The sequence below is a fragment of the Semicossyphus pulcher genome, unplaced genomic scaffold (genome assembly GCF_022749685.1).
Source record: "Semicossyphus pulcher isolate SPU_LCO1_2020_fin unplaced genomic scaffold, fSemPul1.0.p SCAF_3, whole genome shotgun sequence".
Taxonomy (NCBI): Eukaryota; Metazoa; Chordata; class Actinopteri; order Labriformes; family Labridae; genus Semicossyphus; species Semicossyphus pulcher.
The window spans coordinates 28,475,395-28,503,084 of record NW_027211704.1 but is presented as its reverse complement, the minus strand read 5'-3'; the positions used below and the strand labels follow the sequence as shown (position 1 = coordinate 28,503,084).

Sequence of the window (27,690 nt, the reverse complement as noted above, 5' to 3'; positions counted from 1 at the left end):
TGTTGGATTATTTGATTGTGGGGATGTGAGCCCTGGAATTAAAATGGCAAAAATGCCTGGAAAAATGGAAAAAATGCCATTTAGCATATTGTGAATTTTTGTCAAAACTTACTTTCAGAATGGAGGTAACTAGCTCTCAGGTTTTTGATATGGATCTTGAAAACATTGAAACACCCAAAGCAGAAATTCTGTCTGAAATGGGTGGCCAATGTTTTGGCCAATGTCATCATATTTCAGAAGGAAATTATCCTATATTAATTAAATTATCAGGAACAACTTGCAATAAACAGATTAAATTATGGAACTAGGAAAAGTGGAAATGATGAGATATAGCAAATGATGTGGCAGGATCTTCATTTTAAGTTCCATTAAACATTCTAGCCATAGAAGCTTTATTTCATTTGGCTACAGACACAAAATGTTGCATAAAGTGGAAAGAAGAAAAAAAATCATTCATCTGAGTTCTGCACAGGGACACAAAAAGGTGGAAACATTCCTTGGAATACACTGCAAGATTTTATAGGGTTGATATATTGTATGTATCTGATTAAGGAGGTCTTGTTTGAAAATCTCTATACTTTATACACCTGATAAAAAAATGTCTGAACTCATGACGGATGCTGAGATGGAATGTGATGACGCTTTCCCAAATAAACCAAAGTTAAGCTAAGCTTCATCATTCTGATCATACTGATTAACGCTATGCATTGACTTTGTGATCTATTGTTCACCTTTCCTTGTGGGCAAACACTTCTCATGTCTCAAATGAAGAGAAAAACAAATACATAAAATGTAAAGAAATACAGATACTGACATGTGGAGCAGCTCTTTGAAAGATAAATTACTTCCTTTGTAGAACCAAAGCAGTCATTAATCAGAACACCGAGTCACAGGAGTCTGGTCTCATCAACTTCAAACATAACTTTAAAAACTGTCAGGATGTGATCAGGTCTGGTTTGTGTCTTTCCATTACTGCAACACGATCAGTCACTGAAACTTTTCAACCCATAGATAATAGCCAAAATCCTCAACAAAATCCTTTTTGCTCTTTTTTACAGAATTCAATCACAAAAGGTGAATGAATTAAGAGAGAGCTCCCTGGAAGGAATGTTTGTTGCAGCTGTGAAACCAGCAGGCAATAAAAAACAAAACAACGTTGACTGGCGGGAGGAAAGGGAAAGCATTTGATCTCCCCCCAAGGGGATTTTTAAAAGAAATAGTTCTTCCTCCACATACATTTTTGTTGATATAACCATTTACCCTGACCTCCCTGACCAGCACTTCAACAATGTGACAAAACGTGCAAATCTTTGCCTCAGAAACAGACATATTTCACACGGTCAAAAGGTCCCGGTCAGGACACGGTAACACAGATTGTTTTTCAGTGTTTGAACAAACCAGTGCTGGTCTTTCTCTGGCAGGGACAGTCTCACTGCCTCGCTGTTATCACCCAGCACCACCAGTGTGGACACTGAGTCTGTTCTCAACTAGATATCATGTTAGACAACCTTACTATTCGAGAGTAGGGGCAGGAAAGCTTTATCAATTATTAATTTCAGAGCTGATTTCAGGAATGTATACTACTTTGTCAGTAATAAGTATGGTAAGGGATCACTTAATTAACAATATAGTAATTACATAGTAATAACATGTCGATTTGGTGCAGTAGCAGATATAGGAAGGGCGTAAAGTCCAATAAGAGAGAACATGCCTACATTTCACTTTGACATGGTCTTATAAAATGCATCCCCGGCTCCTAGACAATATGTTTTTTGTTTTTGCTTTTATTATATCTACATTGAACGTTTTCAATGGGTAGAGTCTTTGGCCGTGCCCAAACTTGAGTTAAGTTGAAGCAACAGAAGTTAATAGGAAGGGTTCATGTCCATGTCGTGTCAAATCTTTTAGACGAAGTCTCCAGTCTGAAGCCTTTGAGACATGACTTGCCTCAAAGAGCAAGTTTTTTTTCTTTTTTTTTGCTTTATAAGAATAATCAACTAGTACAGTGGCAACAATCACCCTTAATAACTGGATTAAATGTTGAGTTGCACATAATTAATCAAAGCATCTCAATGGTTTAATGTGAACATTGGTTACTGAAAAAATCCCAACAATGAGGTTCTGTGTATATTAAACATTGTAGTGTGTCTACCTGTCTGCTGCTCCCCAACACATCTCCGATTGGTCACATTAAAATCAGGATCAGTGTTGATTCATAAAGATCATCTGTGTAAGTAAGAGCACTTATACCACACTGTAAAATGACTCTGGTACAGGTATAAAGTCCAATATTTACTACTAAAAGTATGTAAGCAGAATCAGGAAGATTTACCTACCAAAGTACCAAGTTTAGAAAACAATCCTGGAACTGTTATCTGTAAAGTATATCTGATTTGTTTTTAATGCTGTAGACAGATCGCAGTTTCTCCAAACTTCACAAGTTACTGTTGTTGTTAATTAGATAATCATTATTAGAATACGAATTTGACTATTAATCATGCAATACTGCTAAATGATTATTCTGTAATAAAAGGTTGAGATGCAGCCCATTATTAATTATATTTGAGTTCAGCCGATATTATTATTAAGTATTTTGTGTACTGCCCCGCACATGAAACAGGACCCTGTAGCCTACTCAGTCCATAAACATTTTTACCCTCTGCAGCTCTGCGACAGTGTCTATTCTGAGGTTTCTGCATACATAAACAGCCAACAACTTACCGTAAATCAGTATTCGAATTCTGATGAATTGTAAGACAGAAGAATTACAGCTAAATAAGATCTTTTTCTCTAGAAGGCCATAAAACATTTCAGCTCCACAGCAGGAAGAAACCAAAGCCACACACGCACACACACACACACACACACACATTCAACGTCTCTCCCAAAGAGCTTCAGCTGTTGGATATGTTAGTTGTACAATCCAATTGTTGCAGCAACATCACTGTTTTCTGGCACACGCACTGGTGCCTGGCCTAGCTGTGATTAATATGTCAGCACAGCTTCGACAAAATTAGAGGCGTAGATGTGACCTTTGATACCTCTCCACTCTACACTCTCACACCCACTGCAATTAAACATAGTTTATGGATTTATTTTCATTCCTTTTGGGCGTGAATAATTTTGTTCTCATATTCTGGAGAAGCCAAACAACGGCATTGTATAATCAATCATCAGCTTAGAATGTTTTGATTCTCCGTTTCACAGGTGGAAGACAAATGCTGAGTTGCAGTGCGTCACCTCTCACATAACACTGTTGCATGTGTTGCATGGTATAATTGTCTTACATTTGAGACGATCAGCAGGTTCCCATCCTCTGACTCATAAATTCATCACTCAGAGCTGCTTCCAGGTCTGAGAGCAGTGGCACGCAACCAAAGCATGAAGAGAGAGTGAACCAAAACCACCACCACCTCCGCACACAAACAATCATACCTACTGTGTGACTGTCCCCGTCTCTCCCTTTCACCTGTTGCCCGAGGCTGTTCATGTCTGCTCATGCTTCATAGCATTTCAGACCGAGAAATTACACTGCAATACACCGACTTACAGTTTACTACCCTCAGGACAGCACACAGGTTGTTTATCCCACACATTGTGACTGAGTAGGTACGGTATGTCTCATTCAGAGACAAAACAAACCAGACAAAACAACAACAGATACCGAGTGTAGAGTGTAAGTTACTGAGAACTGCCACTGTGCAGAAAACATATCAAATGCATTCATTCTTCCACAAGATGATTAATAAAGGTCATTAAAAAAAGAGTTAAACATGAAAACATTCCACATGATGTTCTTGAAAATACATTAGACATCAGCAAACATTCCAACAACCAATGCTGGTTTATTACATAGCCTATTACAAAACAGTGCAACAGTAATACCAGGGGATATGAAGATTTGTTGTGTTGCTGTGGAGGGAGCGGGTTCGTATGGTCTCTGTTTTTCTACTGTACACTTGCACTCTACTGCCACCGTGTGGTGACTCACTCACAATGTTGAACAGTCTTCTTATCAAACCCCAACAGAGCAATCGACAAAAAGACATTATTCCCCCACAAATATTTTTTAAGGTAAACTAGAGTACAATTTGGGTTTTCATCTTCATAGCTCTGGTTTTCAGTTTGTGGTTAAGATATTGTTACATATTTCTTACTTATTTCCTGCTAAATTTTGTAACTGAACTGTATCTCGGCTGTGTGCAGTTTTCCTGTGCAATCAGGGATTATCAGAAGGTAAGAATAAGATAATAACCAGATAAAGTTCACCCTGTCTGATTGACTGCTTGTGTTTTTTGCAGAGAAGAGCAGGATCTTTGGAGAATACAATGTTCTCATGACTGATAAAAGTGATGACAGAGATGCGGTAGATTCTAGACCTAAAAAACAAGTTTAGGTCTTAGGTAACAACTTTGACAAGAGTTTCAAACGTCTTCTGTTGGAGGGTTATGAAGATGTCAGTTACAAGTGTATTGTAGATCCTCAAGAAGGCTGAATTAGTGTCATCAGATCATCCCGAGGTTACTATGTTACATTCTCATCTGTACAACTGAGACCTGCAATTGAGTTCTTAGGCATCTTGTCAATATGTTCACTTAGTCCTTATGTCCTAAGCAGTTCGCTGATGTGATGTCATCTCTTCAAAAGGCCGTTAATCGCTTTGAGTTCATCTGAAGACAGTGGAGAAAGATTGTAGCCTCTCAGCTCAGGTTTTCCTGTGAACAAACAAAAAGACAAATTGTGGTTGTCTTTCAGAGGACTTCTGGTTGAGCATTTAATGCATTGAGAGAACAGTTTAAACTTAAGCTGTCCTCAAGAAGTATCCCTAATACCAGCAACTGAAATGTCTCCTCTCACACTTGATTTCGTCATAGTTGAGGTCTATATCCAAAAATAATATTAAAAGGATTTCCCCCTTTTCAACCAGAGGATTAATAACTGAGATGTAAAACCCTCCCTATTTATTCCTCCAGGTCTATAGCTTTCATACTAAGGGCAGGCCGGCTCGGTTTCCAATCCCTCTTCCAACAGCTGAACCTTTGAGAGACATTCAGGATTTAACGACCCATCAGCTTCACATAAAGATCCATCGGAAAAGCTTTTGCACGTACAAACATAATTTACTGAAGACAAGACATTCTTAAGTTAAGACTGCAAAAATATTTCAGACATTAAATTGTTCTCTACACGTTGATCCTCAGATTTTACAGGCCCATAGAAAGGGGTAAAAGGTAAAAGAGATCAAGGGTTCGACTTTAAGAAATGGCCAAGCGAATGCAAATCAAAAAGGTTTTAAAGAATCCGTATCAGAAACTTTGATGAATCCATTTATTAAAACTGTTTTATCTGACTATAAAAATCTTAGTTTTAAACAGTTAAAACACTTTATGCAAGGCTGTGGGGCTGCCATAAATTGTGCATGTTTTACCTGTGTCAATGATCAAATGTCAAGCTAATAGCAATAGCTTTGGTCACATTAAGGCTTTTGCACCGAAAGAGAGACAGACTTCATAGTTTATCCATTTGCTCAACAATTTTAAATCAGAATCTCTGCTTGTTGCCAGAAAACTTCAAGGTAACAACTGGGGAGCTGCTGTGCAGAAAATATTTCTTACTTGTAACTCCCTATAAAACAAGCAAATCTCCCCAAGTCTCCTTGTGTTAAGTATGTAATGTGTGTTTAGTCTCAATTCTAAGCTAACTGGACATGCTAGCTTTACATACAGAATTGAGAGTAGAAATCTTTCCATCTTACTTATTACTTATTTCCCCAGGCGAGTCCTCTAAAAAGGCTCATTACAACTGCCCAGTTAAACAGCTCAATTGCTCTTCATACCTTGTATCTCATTGAGATGATTGACTTTTGCTTTCAGTCCTTTGCGAAGGTCATTTATCTCCTTGTCCAGCTGCTCTTGGTCTACAGATGTGAAACAAAGACCAATGGAGTTCAGGATGAGCTCATATCCAAAAGCTATATGTGTGTAAGAAATTTAATTACACTACATTTAGAGTACACATCTATCCAACACATTTTGCATGAGGATCATGAGTTTTTACCTTTCTGAATCATCTCTCTCGTCTTCAAATTGGGAAATTTGATGAAAATGTTTCCAAAGCAAACCTTCACTTTCTCTGCAAAAGACAAAATTGTTAAGAATCAGCAACAACCAGTATTACAACTTTAGACCAGACTCATAGCCTGACATCTCCAGACCCATTTGTGTCTGGAACATGGATGCCTATTTTATCCAGTAAGAATGTGCCTTGCACATATTCCAGGATTACTTCCTCTGTATGCATCCCACTGAATATGTGCAGTATGTGTCATGGCCTTGAGTTCCTTCTTGCTCCATAGACTTTACATTGTGATGATGTAATGACTTTTACAAAGCCTTTCTGGGCTCGGGAAAAGGTTTTAAAATATAACATGTATATGAATACAACAGAAATAATTGAAGGATGATTATTGATCTTGTTAAAGTTTAAGGTGTCCTTTCAACACTACTGCTTCCCGTCATCTCTTTTACAATGTTGAGCTTTGGGGAAAAGGCTATTTGAGCCCCAGGGGAATTTATTGCTGCATCCCCATGAATGGCTACAGGGCAAAATCGAAAGCAAGGCTGAGTGACATGGCCATATAAAGGTGTATATTAAAAAAAAAAAAAAAAAACCTTGATAAAACCTTATTAAAACCATCCTGACTGAGAGTTGTTTCCCCTGTGAAACTGTGTGATGGTTTTCATATCCTAAGGCAATGCTGCTTCTTAAATGTTAATGTACCCTTGTCGTAATGGTCATCGTCATAACACTCACCTGTCTTTGACATTTCATTTTTCAGTGCATTCAATGCCTCTCTGTTTTTGTTTCTCTTTGTGTCCAGGCCCACAATCTGAAACATCAACAAGGGACATTAGTTATCAACATTATACAGTAGATTACGTTGCACCATGGTTTTATTTTTCAATACGAAATGAGGGTTAGGGGGAGTGCTCATATCAATTTCAAAGTAATGCAAACTATTTTAATTTGGATGCACACGTCTTTTTGACCAAAGCAAACGATGAACGTGCCCTAAGTAGTCGAAGCTGTCATTGCATAGGTATCAAGCCAAGAGGTATAATAGCGTTTACTGCGTTTACTTTAGGGCTGATTTGCTTGGCATTGCGTGGTTCAGTTTCGTATTCCTAATGTCTTACCAGACTATCTTTCCAGAATCCGGCTGTTCGTTTGAATGAAAAGACTAACCAGGAAAAGGAGTAAACTTAAGATAAACGGCTTGGGTAATGCGAGGGTCCCCACTTTTGCTAATTAGCCTAGCTGCTAACATTCTGCAACATGCTGTTCTGTTAGCTGACATATTGGTCCTCTCTGATGGATCTCTGCACATTATCATCAGCTTATTATTACCAAGTAGTTACCTGCTGTTTAGTGGTGAGAACATCTTCAGCTGCCTCTTCAACTTCTGTCAAATACTCCAAAACACGCAGGGATACAGCGTCCATGGCTACTCAGTGTGTCAATACAATGTTCTTTGGTTTTTATTGGCGGTTGGCAACCGACTTAAGGTGCATTACCGCCACCTACTGGACTGGAGTGTGGAGCAGTAGATTGGCAGAAAAATAAAACATAATAAGAACAAAACAAAACAAAAAAAAAACCCCATTTAATTATTAACCAAATATAGAATATAAACAAACAGAATAGAAACGAGGAAACTAAATCCTCTCCATCTACTTTGTTTCTTTTAAATATGCCATTAACTGAATGGTTATTCTGTTTAATTCTGTTCCGAGTAGGCTCTCTATATTAGAGCATACCTTGGCTTTCTCTGCTGCTGTTATCAGTGCCTTCCTTTCCTCCTCATATGCTCTACACTCCAACAAAACATGTTTGACTGATTCAGACTGACCACAGTGGTCACAATTGCCATTAGGGTGTTTACCTATTTTATGTAGTGTGTTGTTCAGTCCTGTGTGCACTATCCTGAGTCGTGTGATGACTGCCTCTTCCCTCCGGCTCCTGCCCTTCCTTCTTACCACCCCAACTTGTTTTTGTATATTATAAAGGTGTCTTCCTGTATCTTCCCAGTCCCAGTATTCTTGCCATACTTTTGTTTCTTAATTACTGATTTACCCTCTGCCCTACTTAACGGAATTTCTATGTCTACAGTGTGTGATTTAAGTGTTTGTTTGGCCAGAATATCTACCGCTTCATTTCCCTCTATTCCTACATGGGCAGGAACCCAAATAAAGCAGACAGTCAAACCCCTCTTGTGTATTTTGTATAGTGTATTATGTATTTCGATTATAAGATCTTATCTGCATGATTTCATGGTTTTGATGCTTGTGAGTGCTGCCCAACTGTCTGATGCTATGACTGTATTCATGTAGTTATTTCCTTCTATCCACTCCAAACCTAATTTGATAGCTAAAAGCTCAACTGCATACACTGATAACTGATCTGTGGTCCTTTTTTTAATGTGTATTTTGTATTGCGGAATGTAAACTGCAGCTCCTGTTCGTCCAGTATCAGGGTCTTTTGACCCATCGGTGAAAATCATTGTGTTGTCTGAGAAATGTTTTTCCAGATAACTTTCAGCTACCCTCCCGGGAGAGACTTTCTTATTCTTTTTCAGCTGTTGTTGTATTTCAAAATTTACTGATGGTTCTATAAATAACCAGGGGGGAGTATGTGAGTATGGGACTGTCAGACTGAATTGTAATTGAGCCAAACCTGCTTGCTCTGCTTTTATATTTCCTATCCAGCCAAAGCTTGTAAAATTAGAGTCATTATGCTCCCAGCATTCCTCCAGGATGGCTTTAGCTGGATATGATTTATCATGCCCTTGAAGATTTACCCAATACGCTAACAGAAGTTTCATTCTTCTGATCCTTAACGGTTGTTCACCCATTTCTACTTGTATGGCTGCTACTGGAGAGGATTTAAAAGCTCCACTGCATACCCTTAGTCCCTGTGCCTGCTGTACATCCAGTTTTCTATGATGGCTTTCTGCTGCTGATAAATAACCTATACATCCATGACCTAATGTTGCTCTCATAATGGCCTGATATATGTTCAACAGTGATGTTCTGGTTGCTCCCCAGCCTCTACCTGACAGGCATCTTAAGAGATTGTTGACCTTTTTGCACTTATCCCTTACTATTTTAGCTTTTCATCCATCCACATTCCTAACAACCTTATGACCCTGACCTGCTCAATTGTTTGCCCGTATAATTTCAGGGAAATATCTTTGTGTCGTCTAGAAAAACATATGCCTTGTGTTTTTGTAACTGATAGCTTAAAGCCCCATTCATTTGCCCACTGCTCCACCTTCACAATTTCTGCCTGCAGTTTCTTCTGTATATATTTCTTATTCCTCCCTCTTATCCATAAAGCTCCATCGTCAGCATACAATGACTTCCCTATGCCTCTCTCAACTTTCTCAAGAATATCATTGATCATAATGTTAAACAGAACCGGACTGCAGACACTTCCCTGAGGTGTTCCATTCTCCACTTGATAACTTTTTGAATACTCTGTTCCCACTTTGACTTCTATTGTTCTCCATTACAAGAAATCTGATACCCAATTGAATAATTTCCCATTTACCCCTAATTTATGAAGTTTGATAAGGAGTCCGTATGCTTTTTCAATGTCAAAAAATACAGCTATCACCATTTCTCTGTTGGTCTGTGCTTTCCTTATTTCTGATTCTAGACATAATACACTATCCATCGTCCCTCTTCCACTTTGATAAATTGAAAAAAGTTTTTTGCTCTTTAGAAAGTGCATTAATCTCTCTGTTACCATCCGCTCCATCGTTTTTCCTAACTGTGACGTAAGTGCAATGGGTCTATAACTAGAGGGATTGGATGAATCTTTACCTGGTTTCAGTAATGGTATTATGATTGATTCTTTCCATGTTGACGGGACTTTACCTGTGTCCCATATCTTATTAGATAGTCTTAATACTGCTTCAAGTGCATTGTCTGTCAAGTGAGCCAACATACTATAGCATACACCATCTTTCCCTGGTGACGTTTGTCGTGCCTTTAAAATTGCTCTCCTCAGTTCGAATCGAGTAAATGGCAGATCTACGTCTTCACCTGATGATGTCCTTCTTTCTGTAACCCCTTCATTTTGTGCAAGGGTATTGTCTCTACATTGCTTGACTTTTCCCGATAAATCTTCTGAGCTATGAACCTTCACAAACGTCTTTGCTAGGAGCTCTGCCTTTTCTACAGTACTTATTGCTGTAATGTTATTACTATGAATCACTGGAATCTCAGAGTTACTCTTAATGCCATTCATTTTCCTTATCATTCCCCATACATCTGCTAATTGCGTTTCTCTGCCAATTCTATTGCAATATTTCCTCCAGTATGTTCGTTTTGCTGATCTTATTATTTTCCGAACTAATGTTTGGGCTATCACTTTATTCCAAAGAATTAATCTTTATTTATAAGAAAAAATAAAATAAAGTTTTTGGGGGGGTTAAGTTTACCATTTAGCATTACACAAGCTAAGGAAGATAGACCATTGGGGCTACCAGTTTTCGGGGAGTATTTTTAAACGAGCAATTCTGCAGACCCAATTGTGAATTTGTTTTCTCTAATGTGAGAGAAAGTTTTTTAAATTGTCAGTACAGCTCAGTTATCTTGCAGTGGCAGCAGGGAAATTCCACTGACTGAGTCCTTCTCCAGGTGCATGATTATTTTAAAATTAAACACAAATTAAAGCTCTTTCTACATGACCATTATAATGCAAATATGCCTTACCCGGGAAGAACACTTGAAGTTGTGCTTCCCTTATACATTGACAAATAAGATATTTAAATTATTATAAGATTTGTGAAATCATTGCATATCCACTAATCTTGGTGATGAATCAATGTAGAAAAGAACAACTTTTCCACACTTTTTCAATGACTTTGAAGACACCAAACAATTAGGATTGTGTGGTAAAATTTAAGTCCTTTTATCATGCAGTTTATTTGCTGATAAACCTGAACAGAATCAATAGTAAAACAGGCGGTGTGTTGACAAATCCTGCATACAAATATGTACATGAAGTCTTTTGGTGACAAAGGCTTTCTGAGTTAATTTAAAGAAAAAGACTTTATATTATAGATGTATATATTATCAGCATGTGAACATTCACTGCTGCATTAGCTTATCTGTCTGTAATCACAGCATTGGATTTAACATATTATAAAACTAAACAAGATAAGAAGAAAATGTCCAGTGAATATAACATCCATTAGTGAATAATAATTAAAAAAAACATATTTAGAATCTTGCTACACTTGTGAAACTGTTCTAATAAGGTTAAATTACTGAAAATATACATTCATAATTTGATAATAAATATATTTGTAACTGTGGCACACAGATTATTACACTTACAGTGCTCAGGATGCACTTATGTAACAAATTCAACCTGTTTGGGTCTGTTTGGTCGGTTTATAGGAGAAATCTTGGACCCAGGTAAATTGTCCATTATTGCAGTGACGGCGTCTGGTTTAATTTCCTGTTCCTTGACCCCAGTTGTTCTTCTCCACTCAGCTCCTCCTCTTCTACACTCAGAACCACTCCGTCTTTTCTCTGAAGCACCTTGTTGTCTCTCTGCACCACTTCTTCTCTGCTCTGAGCCGCTCCTTCTCCCAGACCCTCCTTTCCTGTAGTCCCACGCATCCCCCCAACCTCCCAAAGGGGTCCCAACACTAGAGTCTCTGTCAGTGGAATGAGGCTTCATGTTAGCACCTTGAGCAGGGTTCCGGATGTTTCCTGAGGCTTGCATTCTCCTCAGGTGGCTGTTTGTTCGCGTGGGGCTGCTGAACCTTTGAGCTCTGGATACTGAGCTTCTCTCTGACGAGTTCACCCGGCTCTCGCTGTAGCTTCTTTTGGGAAGCGTTGTTGGCCCCCGGTGATCCAGCATGGGACTCAGCCTGGACTGACGGGTGTGGTTGTGGGTGGAGCGGCAGCACGACGCACCTATACAGGTGGAGTAGCGAATGCGGCAGAGAGTGCAGGCACAGCCGGAGAGCAGGGCAGAGTGGCTGGCCAGAGAAGAGAGGAAGGTGAGGGGGAAGGCACGCTGACACTGAAGGATGCACTTTGGAGAGCTGAGGCGTGACGTGGCAGCAGCAGGTGACCTGTGGCAGCTGGATATGACATCTGACACTGCCAGATTCCCACTCTCCTCCTGCACAGTCTGAATTTGACGCCACTCCATCTGCAGCAGCCTTTCCAGGTACCTTTCCAAAGGGCCCACGGCCCTGGGTCGAGGGCCCGCTCGGCCCTCCATGTTGTAGAAGAGAGCCAGCTGACTGAGGTTCCAGGAGTTAAAGGGTGGAGGGAGGAAGTCAGGAAAGTCAAAACAAGCATTGCTTCTTCCTCTGGGCTTATGGCTACGAGGAGAGCAGCATTCATCCTCTATGACCTCTGGCCTGAGATCAAGCTGTGGAGGATCCCAACTCGGGGGAGACATGGGAAGTCTCTCTGACTCAGACAAGTCGGTGTCACTGTCGCCTTCTTCATGGCCTCTGAGACTTCCCACCTCTAGATTTGATGACAATCGTCCCAGCAGATCAGGACTTGCTTCAGACGGTTGGTGGCAGGGAAAGGCTGGTGTGTGTCTGCTCCCTCTGTAACCTGTGTGCTTGTGTTCTCTGCGGCTGCAGCGCTGAGCAGCAGGCTGCACTTTTGGCTCCATACTGTCCTCTGTAGGGGAAGGTGGATGGGACTTTGAGGTTGCCTGAGCACTAGACGGAAAAGTAAATTATAATATCTTAACATCCAAGTAACAAAGAATGGCAGTACATTTTCACAAAAAGCAATCTCACCTGTGCTGCGAAGTTTTGCGTTTGGTTGAGGGAGTGTTCGGCTTGTGCTTTCTTCTTGCCTGCAGCCTCTGTGATCACAGAGAGACACTATTATACCTGCACACATTTTCTACTGACTTATTCATGTTACACTGTAAGCACATGATTACTGCACACTAATGCTTACATTCTTATTGTCAATTTTTCTGATAATAATTTTTAATTAACAATTTGTTCTTTGAATCATCTAAAAAAAATTGTAAAAGAGAAGTAAACATGGCTATTTGCCTGATCTAAAAGCTTTTAGTAGCTCAAGTCTGCTGGTTCTCTCTCTATTATATAATATTTGCCATTCATTCGCGATGATTGTGAAATCGATCAACATCGTTTAAGTTCTACATAACAATTCCTACCTTCTCATTATTATTTTCTTGACTGGAGAACGAATACTGTGGCTGCAGGGACTTCCTTTGTGACTGCCGCCTACCCATTTTGTTGCTTGGAATAAGAAAAATATTAAACATAACCGAATATTACTGCATAAGAAAACACAACAGACATGTTACAACGATAATATAACAATGCCAACATAACGGTTGTCTTTCGTTAGTACACATTTAGACAAATGTAGCGTTTGGACATCAAAGTGTGGGGACACGGAAATCGCGCATCTCCGTGGTGAAAAGGTGCAACGTTACAGACACATTGCAGCATCTCTGTCTCCACAATTTATTACTTATTCGCAAGTAATATCTCACGCTACCTGCCCACATTAGGCCTGTTGTTGCTCCACACAGCCTTCTTCTTCCATTCCCTCTCCCTGATGGAAACCCTCTCCTGGCATTGTTGTGGCACTCGCTCCTGCAGAACTGTGCCCATCCCCGCTCACAGCAGGCACCAATAAAAAGGGAGAGTGGGTTGTTCACGCGAAATGCGGTGGTGTGATCATGAGTGGGGGCTGAAATGCTAAAAAGGCCCTCTTTTTTTTAAGGAAAAAAATATGTCGGCGTGATGAACAGTTCAGCTGCCGTCCTGTAGAGGGCAGTGCTGGTTCATTTATACAGTCTATGATCTGTTCACCTAAAGGAAAGGGGTCTGTCCAATTTATATCCGTAACAGGTGTGCAGGAACACCCCAAGCACTAACCTGGGTAAAGATTCATGACTTCAGTGTTATTATTCAGTTATTCCAGCTGTGTAACTGATTTAATTTTGTTCTACATTGTGCTCCACAATGTCACCACTAATGTCACTAATAATTAATCCCTTTAAAAGATTATATATATTTCGTGAATATTACAATATCTTGGCAACTACTCTACTACTTTTTTGGACTGTTAAGTGCTACCTATTTTTTTGTAAAGGGCAAATCACTCTTCCATCCACAAAATCAAATCTAATTTCCCTAGTTTAAATTGTAATTTAGACTATTGAAAAAATGAAATACTTTATAAATCCCAATACAAAAACTCATTTCTGGCCACATGGCCATAAACTTGAGAGGCATGAGGAAAAAAGAGGCTGTAGCTTGCATCTGGAGTTGACCCTGAAAACCCTCCGGTTGCAGTCATTTTTGCTCCAGGGATTTTAACCTCTTACCCAATTTCCCCAGCGATCAAACCACATGCTACAGCAAAAAAGAAAGAAAAGCGGTATCTACCCTCACTGGTTTGCCTAGCCCATATGGGTCAAACACCCAGCGACGGGGAAACTTTTAATCACAACACCGGAACCTTCGTGTTTCATTGCATACTCGGATTTGTTTATTGGTGACACCAATTGGTCGGCTACTGCTAGCTAGCTAGTGGCAACCAACTTACTGGCTAACTTAACGTAAATCAAATTATATATTTTTTTCCTCCTCTTTAAAACAAGTAAGTGCTCTATTATGTGTTAATAAAGGGTCATTGTTGAAATGTTACTCTTAAAAATGAAAACGGCATTAGATAATGGCATTAAAGTAACGTTAGCTAACTATAGCTAACTGGGTAAACATGTGAGTTGCTTGAGAGGCTACCGTCTAATTTTTTCCAAGGATTAACCCAAGATGTTTAGAATTTGGCTCATTAGAGGTGGGTCTCTTGGGCAGCCTGGCGTGTTTATACGAGAAATACAGTTTACAAACATTTCTACAAATTTGGTTGCAGTAACGTGACTTAGTGCTCCTCACACCAACCAGTCTGTGACAATGGTATTTCAGTGTAAATGTCCTTCACTTAGCCCCCATGTGGTAACATTAAAACAAGATTTGAGACCTGTAACGAACTGTTACTACCTGCGCTACAAGCCAACACTCATCAGCTACACTCAGCATCACTTATCTTGACCACTGAAAAATGCTGCAGGGCTGTAATTCATACATAACTTTGCTAGCGGTTTATTAACATCAGGGTATATTAGTATGGTTGAAAGCCTTTGTTTATGACTTTCATTTAGTTTTTTGTTGTTCACAGTAAGCGAAGGATTGTTACCATGGAGCCTGCATGCCGTAAAGACAAACCAAAGCTGAACTCTACCCCAACCAGAGGAGACAGAGCCAAGCAAAAGTCTGCACAGCAAGAGCTCAAACAACGACAGAGAGCAGAGGTGACTAACATCACTATTTTTAAACCTGGCACTCTTACAGTACACCATCATTATCTCCAAGAAGCTTTCTTTTTCCAGCAGTGTTTCAGATGTATTATATGTTGCATTACATCTAACTCCAGTTCAATCAAGTGTGTCTACTCAACCTCCTTTATTCACAGATTTATGCATTGAACAAGGTGATGACAGATTTGGAGCAGCAGCAGTTCGAGGCCTTTTGTAAACAGATGCAGTCACAAGGAGAATGATGAGTCCTGCCTATCCTGCCTTCCTCTTTCATCTGGACCAGTACCTGTCACCCAGTGAAAACACCATGTACACACACTGTTACAGACTTACAACCACAAGCTCATTACACTCATGATTAATGAGACAATGTTACTGACTCAAGTTTCTTACCTAGTAATCTGTATGTGCGAGAGATGACTGTCATAGAAAGTTGACCTGATTGAAAGTTTTGTTTGGAAAATGATTTTAGACATGACAAACAGGAAGCAGAGTAGTAAACTTCCTGGAGACACTTAAGGTCACTGACATTTCCTTTGCCTAATGATTTACATGAATGTACAGTATAAACTGAGCTTGCAAGCTCTTTTTTTGTTGTACTTTTGAATTTCAAATTTACATGTGTATTTTATGTTTGACCAGGTGAAATCGATTATAAGCTGTATATTAATCAACTCAAGTGACACCAGTATTAGGAAGGGCATAATTAATCAATGTTCTCAGCTTGTTAGACACAATCAATGTTCAGAGCTTGCTGTAGATTCAAACTTGCAACAGGCCAGAAAGTAAAAGAAAAAAAATCTGCAATAGATACGTGAAAGATGAAGATAATATATTAAATAATTTTTATTAAACCTATTTTATGTGATGAAATAGCTGTACAGATACTGTATTTGGTAGTTTAATATCAGTCATTCAAGACTGTCGACAAAGCACTAAAACACCTCACGGATTTTATCGTGTCAGTATCGTATGTGTGCAAGGAAGAAGACAAACAGCTTATATCTAATTTTATTAAATCTGGAATTCTGTTGTTCACACATGCTGAAGTAATCATGCATTTTGTATGCAATGCTACACTACAATTTTAATACATTTTTGTCCTAAAGGAAAACACACACAATATTTTTGTTAACCAGAAATATGTACACTGAGGGATAGTGTGCTTTAACTTCTTGGCTGATATGTAACATTTTAAATTAAATTGCAATGAGGTAATTGGAGATCTATATTCATAAAAATATTACTTTGCTTACCTTATTTGGAGCTGGAAATGTTCCCATACTTTGTTTTTATGTGGTCGTAATGTACATTACCGTATTTCTCTGTTATTTCCCACTCTTCTTATCCCATGTACTTGTCACTTGGCGTGTTATTTAGCAGCAAAACTTTCGAAACACACATACCAAATGGGCGCATTTGAAGCATCAGTGTCTTTTGAAGCCTTTGAGGTAATCTGTTTCTGTTTTTTTTTTCATTGACACAAACAGTGCATATGACAGGAGTGAAACAGGCTTGGACCTTTAATGTAATCCGCTGAGAAATACATTGTAAACTTAATGGAGGAACTTTTCGCGAGGAAACAGCCAACATGCTTCTGACTTGCAACTAAAAAACATCTATTAATGCTAAGAAAATTAGCATAAACATTGCTTAAATTGATATTTTGTCCTTTTATTTAGGCCGGGTTATTTCAGGTAGTTATAGTCAGTGCATCACCTACAGAGGATGGTGGTGAGTATGGCTTCTGTTTTGAGAAGCCAGCCAGAGTACCAAGATGGAAAATATTCAGTGTACTGCTGTGGACAGAGACTGCAGCACAACCTGCTACAGCCATTTTTGTGATCATAATCACTTTTTATGTCTATCGAATAAAAAATATTTATGTTTAGTGCTCTATGTCCTCCACTTTCAATTGAGTTTGACAATTTTGATTAAAAGCAATAGAAGTGAGGGTTTTTTTTAATGTTTTCATTTAATAGTGTCTGCATGTTATCCATATCCTAAAGTAAAGCAGATAGTGGTTGTGCCTATATGTCAATTCGTATGCCTTTTTGTAATTCGAGGGCACACTGCAAACATTGCTTGACTTATTCAGGCTAAAATGCTGTTTTTTTACTTTAAGATTATCCTGTTAATTCTCATTCAGTTCACCGTTTGAGGATTGACTTGTCGAAAAAAGTTATCTTGAAAAGAACGGCATCCTCACTTATAAATATGTTTTATAGATCATATGTTTCGTACAATTTTGAGGCTTTACAAAATCTTTCAAATATCTGGCCTTTATACTTTTACTTCACTATATTTCAGGTGACAATGTACTTTTTGGTCCACAATGTTTATGTGAAAGCTGTAATTACCACTCAGATAAAGAGTTTACATAAAATACATTACATTAAAAAAGAAGAAGCCAGGGGAGTGTCTTGTTCTAAAAAATACTACAAGGACAAAGTTCAATATTTCACAAAAAGTCAGAGTCTTGTGAAAAGCCCTAAAAATGATAACGTTTATTTTTCAGTGGAACTTTCCAGCGTATTAACCATTTAACAACCCCTCTATTTGTATTTGTCCGGTGACCCTTTGAAAAGTTCCAGATCCTAGGTTGGGGACCGTTGTAATAAACTATCAAACAGACAATAATGTAGTTTAAACTTGCTGCCCCTTGAGCAGCTGCTACAGTTAGATTCTACACATGCATTTAAACATCATTATTAACAATCTTATAATGCATTATAAAATAATCTAGCAGTTATAAGGGACATTTGTTTGGAAACTTTAGTTGATGATATATCTGTACTTAACTTAGGTAGTAATTCATTTGAATGCAGGACTTTTACCTGTAATGGAGTATTTGCACATTATTGTATTTGCGCTTCTTCATAAGTTATGGATCTAAGTACTTCTACAGTACTTAAATTAATGAACTATTCTAGTTCTATTTTAGTCTAGTTGGCAATAAAAAATGCATATCCTACAACCACATACAGATCTAAACACAGTCGTAGTCCTGTACATGAGGACAAATCACATCCACACATGGAATTCTGCATTTACAGTATCAATTCAATCAACACGTGATTAAATTGAATTGTGAACCAGACAAAACAGGCAATTATACAATTTGCAATTGTTTTCATAATTTTAATTTCAATTTTAATGACAAACCAACTGACTGCTTACAACTGCCCCAACCATCAAACAAGTCATTTAACACCAGAGTAAGTCACAGTGCAGAGGTAGTGATTAAAAGATTATTATTTTTGACTGTTGCAAGCAGCAGTTGTATTATTCTAAAGTTAGCAAAGCCGACATGCCACTATGATAAGTGAGTATTTTACACTATAACAACAGTCTTCAAAGCAGCTGTATGTTTCTACAGCATTTCCATAGCATTGTGCATAAGGCAAAGCTGGTCCACTTGAAATCTCGAAACCAACACTACAATCTTCCACTCGAGTCCTCACTGTCTGTCCACACCTTTCTCCTTTACCTATTAGTAATGCTAGCTCTGTAGTTCCCTTCTCCTTCACTCCTTTTCCTCTTACTCAGACCTCGACTGTAACAGAGCTTCCAGTGACCCGGACTCCAAACCAACCATCCCAGAATTTGTTGTCTTGCCCTCCGTGTTCAAAGGAGATGAAACGCATTCCTGGGCCGTAGTCAGAAAAAGTATGGCTGACCTTGAGTTCAAACAGAGGGAGAGAAAAGAACTGTGATCTGTGCAATCAGGTGTGTGTGGACAAGACTGTCCTCCCAAGAAAGACAGCAGAATCAGTGAGTGCTCCTAAAGTCAAGTTACAGCACCTTCTAGCTACCATGGTAAAGCAGCAAAGGGTGAGGTCATGTGACATTGCTATGGAGTGGGGTACAAACTATGACTGTATATATAGATGGATGACGCGTCAAAGTCAAAATAGCCCCTGTGATGGGCACTGCCATCTTGTGATAGTGGTGTCACTTGGAGCCAGAGCCGTGCAGTAGAGATCGGCGGGTGGAGCCACTTCTGGTCATCAAAACACATACTTAAAAAAACAGCAAAGATCCCGCACGTCGGTGTATTTAACAGAAGAACTGCTTCTTTGTGTTGGTGTGAAGCTAACATCCACAGTTATGGAAACTTCAATGACTGCAGTGATTGTTTTAGTTACGTTGGAGGAGAATAGAGGAAATGGAGGATATAAATGTAAAGGTTACGTCTTTCTACTTTGTCAAATATTTTAGATCTAGCGCTCACACCTTTGTTTTCCTCACGCTGCGTTACATAATCACATTGTGTGCTGTTAGAAAGATTAAAATATAAAAGATAAAACAAAAAGGAGGAGAATATAACTTTGTCTCTAAGGTCGCTTGATTTGACCCACAAATGCCTGTATGCATACATAGCCTACATAAAAATAAATTAAAATGGGTCATATTTAAGGAATATCTCATTCTCATGGTTTTAGATGTTATGTGTTTACGGGGACAGCTATCCTCACCTCTCGCAAACGGTGGAACAGCATTACAGCCGTGTGGAGTGGGGAGGGCGATCCATTTATACCCTCCCCCTTCATTAGAAGTGTCCTCCACAGCTGTGAGTGTAACTTGATTTGGAGTGATACTTGGTAGTAAAGTGGTAGTGAGTAGGAGCTGATTTGGGATTTAGCCAAGGACTTCAAATCTGTGTTTTTCACCTCAAAGGACAATCTAGTTCCTGTCCTTATAACTTTTGAGAGCTGTACAACTCTGTCAAAGTTTATTATCAGCTGTTGTGCAGTGTTTTGGTATCTGATGATTCTTGGTATCTGAACACATCCATCTGGTATTCAAATCTCCAACTTGAATACCAGGATTTTATTTCTTGCCATTCCCTCAGACAACACTAACCCACCACCAAGGCTTGAATTGATTTAATGCAGGATTGTTTTAAGTCCCCACTGCATGCCTTTTTAAACTAAATAATGATCTCAGTATAAATCTAAGTTTTAATGACCTGACCAAACTTTAACCAAAGCTTTTTATGATGTCCTCGTGCTGATTGGGTTGTCCGATCAGAAATCATCATGTGTCTATGTGTTGTTGTAGACGGCGTGTATAAGCAATGTACTGGTGTTCAATATGAAACATTTGTTTAAGTGTCCCATTTGTGTACCAGTCTGTCCTTAAATGTGTCTAATAATTTTCTTACAATGGTTAGAGTCATAAAGAGTCTACAGATTCAAATGTTTAGAATAGACAATTACAATTAACGAGGACATATCAGACGCAGAAAAGAAAGTAGTAATTTTGCTTGATGTGGGGTCACTCTGCCTGTCATCCATGTGCTTGTATTTCAGACAAGACACATACCTAGCAATAAGATCTCTGTGTACCTGTTTCCACGAGCAGTCATCAGAGCCAGGGTCGAGAGTTACCGGCTCAGGTTTGAATTCCTGTATGACCTCCTGATCATTATCCAGCAGAGAGACGGTCATTAAGTAAGTGAAGCCACAATCTGTCCTCCCACAGTACCTGCAGGATGAGCCACCCATTACTCAGGGACATACGTCACTTACAGAGGTTGTTTATATGCACATCTTTCCATTTCTGTCTTACCAGTCTTCCACTGTGACAGGAGGCTGAGCGTCCAGCTGTTCATCAGAGTAATCCTCTGCTAACAAGTCGATCACCTGTCTCTTCAGACACAGCCTAAGACACAAAGCTTGTCAGAAAAAAGGGGAATATTAAATGGGATTGATAAAATCAGTCAACTCACTCACTCACTGAGCACTCACTCAAAGGACGTTGCAAAGTATTTAGTCACTCCGTCAATGCAGAAGTCGAAGCCACAGTCTCCCGGCATGTCCTCCACCTTCCACTGACTCCCATGGTTCTGTGTCAGCTCCCAGAATTCCAGCTGCTCTGGGATGGAAAGGGAAATTCTCAGGCTGTGAATAGCAGTTTTGTTTGCTATCATGTGAACTATCTAATGTTCACAGCAAATTCATTTCTAAGAAGCTTAAACGAAGGCTAAGATTTATTCCACTCTCACATTTGTCTCATATATAAAGTTCAGGAGATGGTCCATTTGTGAGCTTCAGGAGCTTGTAGGCAGATGTTACCTTTGGATAGACACAGGCTAGCGTCTCCCCTTGTTTCCATTTTTAATGCTAAGCCTAGCAACGAGTCTACTAGCATTCGCTTCAGACAGACATGATCAATCTTCTCACGCAAGCTTTTGCATGAAAATGATTTTGCACTTAAGTGATTACATTCTCATATTGTCAAATACTTCTTAAAGAATGAGTTAAAACATACCAAGCCCCTGTCTAACCCCCCTGCAAAGAAATTACTCCAGGTCAAGACTCTTCTGATAATAAATGTGCTTTAAAATTTTTACTCCAGTTTAGCATACTACGTGGACAAAAGTGAATATATCTTATTTGTTGCTTGTTTCATACTTGGTAAACTAGGGATGGAGGCACCTGGAGAACAAGAGTAGACACACCCCTGATCCTGTTAAATAGTTTCAGATGCTCCATAGTGAAAACAACATCTTACCTTCCCCACTGGGATTCTTTAGCAGGTTTCTGGCCATGATTGCAGATTCTACAGAGAAGACAGGGTCAGGAATTACAGGAGACAGGCACTTAGATCAATCTTGCTTGTGCTGTAGTTTTTTTTTCCACTGTCAGGATCCAATCCACCCCCAACAATCAGGAAGTGGTTAATTTCAAAGTGCGTTTGTATCCTCCCCTGGAACACACTACTACGTCTTTATATATGCCTCAAATACAACCACTGTTTTAGAATGAATTCAAACAATTGTCACCTTTAGACCAAATTAAATGTTAGGATGTTTGAACATTTTATGACACTGTTTGACACACAAATGTGTTGCTACAGTCTAACACAGTGCTTGGTCCAGCACACAAGGTTATAAAGAGTCCCAAAGCGGGCCAGGACCTCCACAGATTCCAAACCCAAACAGTAATACCCTGTGTGCTGACTCACAGCACAACAGATAGGGCAAAGCCATCCGTCTTAACATGCTGAATAGGAGGTATCACAGAGGATCAGTCAATCATCAAACCAACATCAGTCAGCAGGAAAACAATCGATCTGTTTGGGGCGGGATTACATAGGAATGACCATTGTAATGTTTTTTCTGACTTATTCTAACCACCACTTCCTCATGCACAGAGTACATACAGCTCAAAAATCCTGTAATAGTGAATTCATTTATGGGGTTTTCATGAATGTTCGTGTTTTAGGGTTTTTGATATAAAAAATAAGTCACAAAACAAACAATAAGAAGTATTTTATAAAGCAATAGAAAAGTATATATTTTTGCTCTCTGTTAGAGATGTGTCCATAGAGGTCTACTTTTCCTGAGGCACAGAGAACAGACAAGGCTTTGTATGCATCAAACATCACCGAGTTGCATAGTTGCCCACTATTTTCACGGCTCACGGAGGGTTAAAACAGAAAACAGCCGAGTCATCTACCCCTGCAGACTCTTAATCGCAGGAATTAAAGATACAGTATGTGCACAGTAATGTCATACAAAGGACAAACTCAGCTCTGTCTAAATACACAAAACAACAAATGTGTTACTCACAGCCAGGGGAGGGCAAGTGCAGTCTTCTGTTTCGTCTGTCTCTTTCTCTAGTAACACTTGAGCTCCACTGCAGGATAGCGCCCTCGTGACAGTGTGGCTTTTATAGCCAGAGAGCGCACGCACACACACACACACATAGACACACACAATTGCAGTGAGAGGGAGGGAGGGAGGGAGAGGAGGAGGAGAGACACCAAACACCCAGTCTGCAGGTACACACATCACACACTCAGCACAAATGTCAGTAAGAGCAAACACATGAACACCAACAGTGCATCAAAACATTCATTGCTTTTCTTAGAAGGCCAGGGTTTATTTTGCACAAGAACGAGTCATTCACTGGTGCACCAAAGTCATTTTTTGTTAAGATTTCCCTGTGCAAATGCAGATGCAGCCCAAATCCCTTGTCCTGTCCTGTACACAGACCACTCCCAGACTCTTAGGGAGGGAGTCCGTCCAGTGAGGAAGCAAATGCTTTTTGGATTGTTTTATACAACTGTTGGGGCAGAGGTGGGCTTTGCCGATCCCATTCTCCACCTGCCCCAACCAGAGGCCCCGCCACAGCACCAGACAGCCCCACAGGAATCGCCCGCCCACCCTGTCCCCGACCCAGCCATTTCCCAAAATTCCTCAACAGAATTTTGTTTTCAATTCTAGTGAGGATCCTGAAGTTCTCAACAACACCAAATATTATGTCAGGATACATATTAAAGAAATGTGATTATTGAAATGATTTTTCCAACATGAAATGACTTTACAGGAAAGAAAATGGGTAAACTGCATGTAAAGGGCTTTAAACCTGAATGGACTTTTAAAGTGAGGGAAGGAGTAGGAACAGGGGCAGATCCAGACTTTTTTGACTGGGGTGGCCAAACTGGGGCACTGACTTATGCAGGGGTGGCATAAAGTAGGCTACGTGTCCACACACACACACATGCAAATGAATAGCATTTAATTAACCTTTACTCCTAAGCTTAATTCTTTAAGGACTCAAACAGAAGATGTGTGCTCAGAGTAACAATATAATATATACATTCAAGGCCATCCACAACCTCGCCCCCCCATATCTGTCCGACCTCCTCCATGTTCCCACTCCCTCCCGCTCCCTCAGATCCTCTTCCTCCTTACACCTGTCTGTCCCCTCCGCCCGTCTCACCACGATGGGGAGCAGAGCATTCAGCTGCTCTGCTCCTCGTCTCTGGAATTCATTACCACCCCAACTCAGAAACATCGATTCATTCCCCGATTTTAAATCAAAACTCAAAACACATCTGTTTAAATCTGCTTATTCCACATGACGCTAATTGCTTTGTCACTTTTATTGTTTTTCCTGTTTTGTTAGTTTTTTCTCTCTCTTTTAATGTGTATTTTGTGTCTATATATATATATCTATGTACGGTGTCCTTGAGTGCCGAGAAAGGCGCCTTCAAATAAAATGTATTATTATTATTATTATAAAGTACTAATGGAAATGTACCACATTGAAATGGAAAGCTACTAGCAGCCTGTCCCGCCTCTGACAAGACAAATAGCCAATCCTAGTTTAGGATTTTGGGGTGGCAAATATGGAACCATGATATCAGGGGCGGATCCAGAGGGGTGGCCTGGGCCCCCCTTGAAAACTGATTGGCCACCCCTCTGGATCCGCCCCTGATATCATGGTTCCATATTTTCATTCCCCTTGACCCCTCCGTGAGGGCAGACAGGACAAACAATGACAATAAATTAGTAAACAGAGTATAAGAATTAGGGTGCAGCTTTACATCTTACTTTAAACAATGTCCTGAGAAAGATGTGACTGAGTGGTCATGTTTACCACACCGGAAAGAAAGAAGATAGATACAATTTTATAATTGATAACAAAAGATCAATCAGATTTTCACCAGAATCTTACTCATGAGATAGGCCTATACTTTAATGTCTCTGTGCAGTATGAATAGAAATGTAGAAATGTTTCCTCTCCATCACCTCCAGCAGAGGCCTGGCCAGGTATCTGCGGCAAGGAAAAAACAAGGTCAAAAACAGGTTTACAGAGTCAGTAGTAAAACTTAGAATCTGTGAAAGTAGGTCAACCACGCCCAGCCTGAAAACAAGGACAAGACAGACAAATTCAAATTCAACACACACAAGGGAGGGGAAGAACACAGGGAAAACACAAGGAACTGGCAGCATGTGAGGTGCTGCAAAAAATCTCTTTTCTTCATTGGAAACAGAGCAAACAGAACTGAAACAGAAGTCAAATAGGAATGATCCACTGTCTGAAGATGGGAAACCATCGTTATCAGTAATAGATGTGTTTTTTTTTTGATAGCACAAAGTAAAGTATAGTATAGTACACACACATGTACAGAAAACAAAAATCACCCATTTATCCTTATCTGTTGTTTTACACTCAACATGCTCTTGCTCTGTGTTCGCTCTCTCGCTCTCCCTCTCTTTCGACACGTTTCTACCAAACCTTGAGTAAACGTTATGAGGGCACAGACGTCGTGTCACTCTGTTTTTGATCCATCCAGTGTCCGACATTGTCTAATTTTTCCTTTTTTTCTTAAACACTTGAATGTTTGATTTTATTTCCGTGTCACAGATGTTATCAATGAATGAATGAATGCGCGTGATCAATCATCAATATGCAGACTAACAATGATTCAAACACGTCAACAGTGATGTCGTTTTCAAGTAACGTCCGTAAAGCCCATGAACAAGTAAATCCACTTTTAATGGAGCTTTTTACATTTGCATAGGCTTGTAGTGATTTGTCCTATTATCAACTAACACAATTAAAAGCTCAAAATCAAACCGTCAAACCGGTGCTCAAACTACCCAATTCTTTCAAAATACATCAAAAACGTATAATATGTCTTAAGAAGTCTTAACCTGTAAATTAACTTGTACATCTGTCAAAGTAAAAGTAGTGCAGTATAAAATAAACTCTTTCCTTCTAAAAGTGGAGCAGAAGTAAGTAGAATAGAATCCTCAAGGGAAGTACAAGTACCTAGAAATTAAAGTATAGTACTGAGTAAGTCACTTTGCAACAATGGTAACAGGCTGACAGGATGAAACTTAATATCACAGAGGTGAGAATGTAAACACGCACGTGCGTACAAAAAGGCCGTGCAGTATTCCATGGTTGCCATGGTTTGTCTCAGGGTGCATCATTTATATCAAATCATCATTTTAACAAACACAAACGCTCAAACGGCCACGAAAAAGATTTCCAAAGTTTTACTGCACGATTTCTTCAGAAATCCACGCTTCAACTGAGGACTTTCTTCATCCCGACAAGAACTACGGACTCCAGAGAGCGACTACACCAAACTACAAAGTGTTTACTGAAATGATGCACACTGTAACGGGAAATATTTAACCCTTTACCTGAAAGAGTCTAATAATAATAATGCTTTTGCTTTTTATATTCATCTCATTTATAATTTGTTAAAATGTATCAAATTCCCTGCTGGGATTCTGCTTACAGTCATACTGTGAATGTTTGTGTGGCAATGAGTGAAACTACTTAAACCTGCTTTATGACAAAATATAGTTTTTACCCCTTCAAAAACCTATTGTGGTTCAAACACAAAATATATATCATAATGTTGAGTTTGTACAACAAATGCACTCATAAATCATCAAGTAATCAAAGAAACTTAATTATGTGTTTCATCTTCTGTAATTTCGAATTAATCTAAATGTGAAGAGCTACCTCATTGTAAAAATTATAATATATAGTGTTATGAGACCTTTTTTTTCAATTGAAAAACATTTTTGTTAAATTACGATTATTTTTTAAATGCTATAACACATTAAATATATTTGGGCATCTTATTTTAACAGTGTGTGTGAGCAAGCACTAAGCAACAGTGGCAAAGAAAAACATCTTTTTGAATTGATATGATTTGAATATTCCCTGGTCAAGAGAGCACTGACCAGCCAAGATCCAGTCCATTAGCAGCTCAAATGGCATGCATATGTTTGTGCTGTCCATGTTGATTAGCACCAAACAGCCTGTAGTTGTTAGCTGTAAGCTAGCTAGAGGGTATGCACTGACTGTGAGTGTGGAGCTGAGTTGTGACTCTGTGTATTTGTGTGGGACTTGAGCCTCTGACTGATCTCACATTAAACTTTTCGCTCTTGTCTCTGAATGTTTTAGATTCAAATTACAAGTGATCTCTTTACAGGTAACTTCATAAAGCATTTATTTTTGAGTGAAATCCATCAAAGTATTCTGTGCAAAGCACCAAAACTTATATATATAACACCAATTAAAAATCTCTATTATTGGAGCACTCAGACAGCACATGCCACATGAATGCAACATCACTTTTTTTATTCCTACTGCAACTATTGTTATATATCATACATCCCCCTCAATCCCCCAGTTTATTTAATGCTACACTGTCCATTTCAGGCAAAAATGCAAAAACATAAGTCTTTAAACAAACATACTTTATCCTAGTCCAGGAGGAACCACTGCATGTCACCTTCACATAGCAATGTTGAAAGTCAGTCACTACTGTTAGTAGTCAGTTCTACATCTTAAATAGACGCTAAAATTCACACACATTCATCCAGTAATTGCAAAGGCGGCCTAAATAGTTTATGCTTCATCACGATGGAACCTAACTGAACACCAAAAATGTTGTTTAGTATCTTGCCCAATGACACTTTGACATGCAGACTGAAAGAGCCTGGGATTG

At 39.2% G+C, this 27,690-nt stretch overlaps 4 protein-coding genes across 5 annotated transcripts; 1 reads left to right on the top strand and 3 right to left on the bottom strand.

The window, feature by feature from the left end:
* Positions 1–3,845: 3,845 nt before the first annotated feature.
* pdrg1 (p53 and DNA-damage regulated 1) lies at positions 3,846–7,508 on the bottom strand. The gene is made up of 5 exons (XM_069678699.1): positions 7,419–7,508; positions 6,814–6,889; positions 6,058–6,132; positions 5,837–5,917; positions 3,846–4,715 (listed from the first exon to the last, which is right to left on the bottom strand). The coding sequence occupies exons 1-5, from the start codon at positions 7,500–7,502 to the stop codon at positions 4,633–4,635; spliced, it is 399 nt and encodes a 132-aa protein (XP_069534800.1). The 5' UTR covers positions 7,503–7,508; the 3' UTR covers positions 3,846–4,632.
* Positions 7,509–10,966: 3,458 nt separating this feature from the next.
* On the bottom strand, positions 10,967–13,831 carry LOC138606090 (serine/arginine repetitive matrix protein 4-like). 2 transcript variants are annotated; one of them, XM_069678547.1, is made up of 4 exons: positions 13,587–13,831; positions 13,237–13,321; positions 12,845–12,912; positions 10,967–12,763 (listed from the first exon to the last, which is right to left on the bottom strand). In XM_069678547.1, exons 1-4 carry the CDS (start codon positions 13,700–13,702, stop codon positions 11,422–11,424), a joined length of 1,611 nt encoding a protein of 536 aa, XP_069534648.1. In that variant the 5' UTR covers positions 13,703–13,831; the 3' UTR covers positions 10,967–11,421. The 2 variants fall into 2 exon arrangements, with proteins under 2 accessions (XP_069534648.1, XP_069534649.1); XM_069678548.1 differs by having other exon boundaries at positions 10,967–12,722; positions 13,587–13,679.
* Positions 13,832–14,589: 758 nt separating this feature from the next.
* On the top strand, positions 14,590–17,769 carry svbp (small vasohibin binding protein). Its single transcript, XM_069678397.1, has 3 exons — positions 14,590–14,696; positions 15,276–15,408; positions 15,570–17,769. Exons 2-3 carry the CDS (start codon positions 15,295–15,297, stop codon positions 15,654–15,656), a joined length of 201 nt encoding a protein of 66 aa, XP_069534498.1. The 5' UTR covers positions 14,590–14,696; positions 15,276–15,294; the 3' UTR covers positions 15,657–17,769.
* Positions 17,770–18,531: 762 nt separating this feature from the next.
* fbxo2 (F-box protein 2) lies at positions 18,532–23,083 on the bottom strand. Its single transcript, XM_069678571.1, has 6 exons — positions 22,994–23,083; positions 21,934–21,981; positions 21,168–21,294; positions 20,989–21,081; positions 20,766–20,904; positions 18,532–19,094 (listed from the first exon to the last, which is right to left on the bottom strand). Exons 2-6 carry the CDS (start codon positions 21,968–21,970, stop codon positions 18,960–18,962), a joined length of 531 nt encoding a protein of 176 aa, XP_069534672.1. The 5' UTR covers positions 21,971–21,981; positions 22,994–23,083; the 3' UTR covers positions 18,532–18,959.
* Between the last annotated feature and the right edge of the window lie 4,607 nt (positions 23,084–27,690).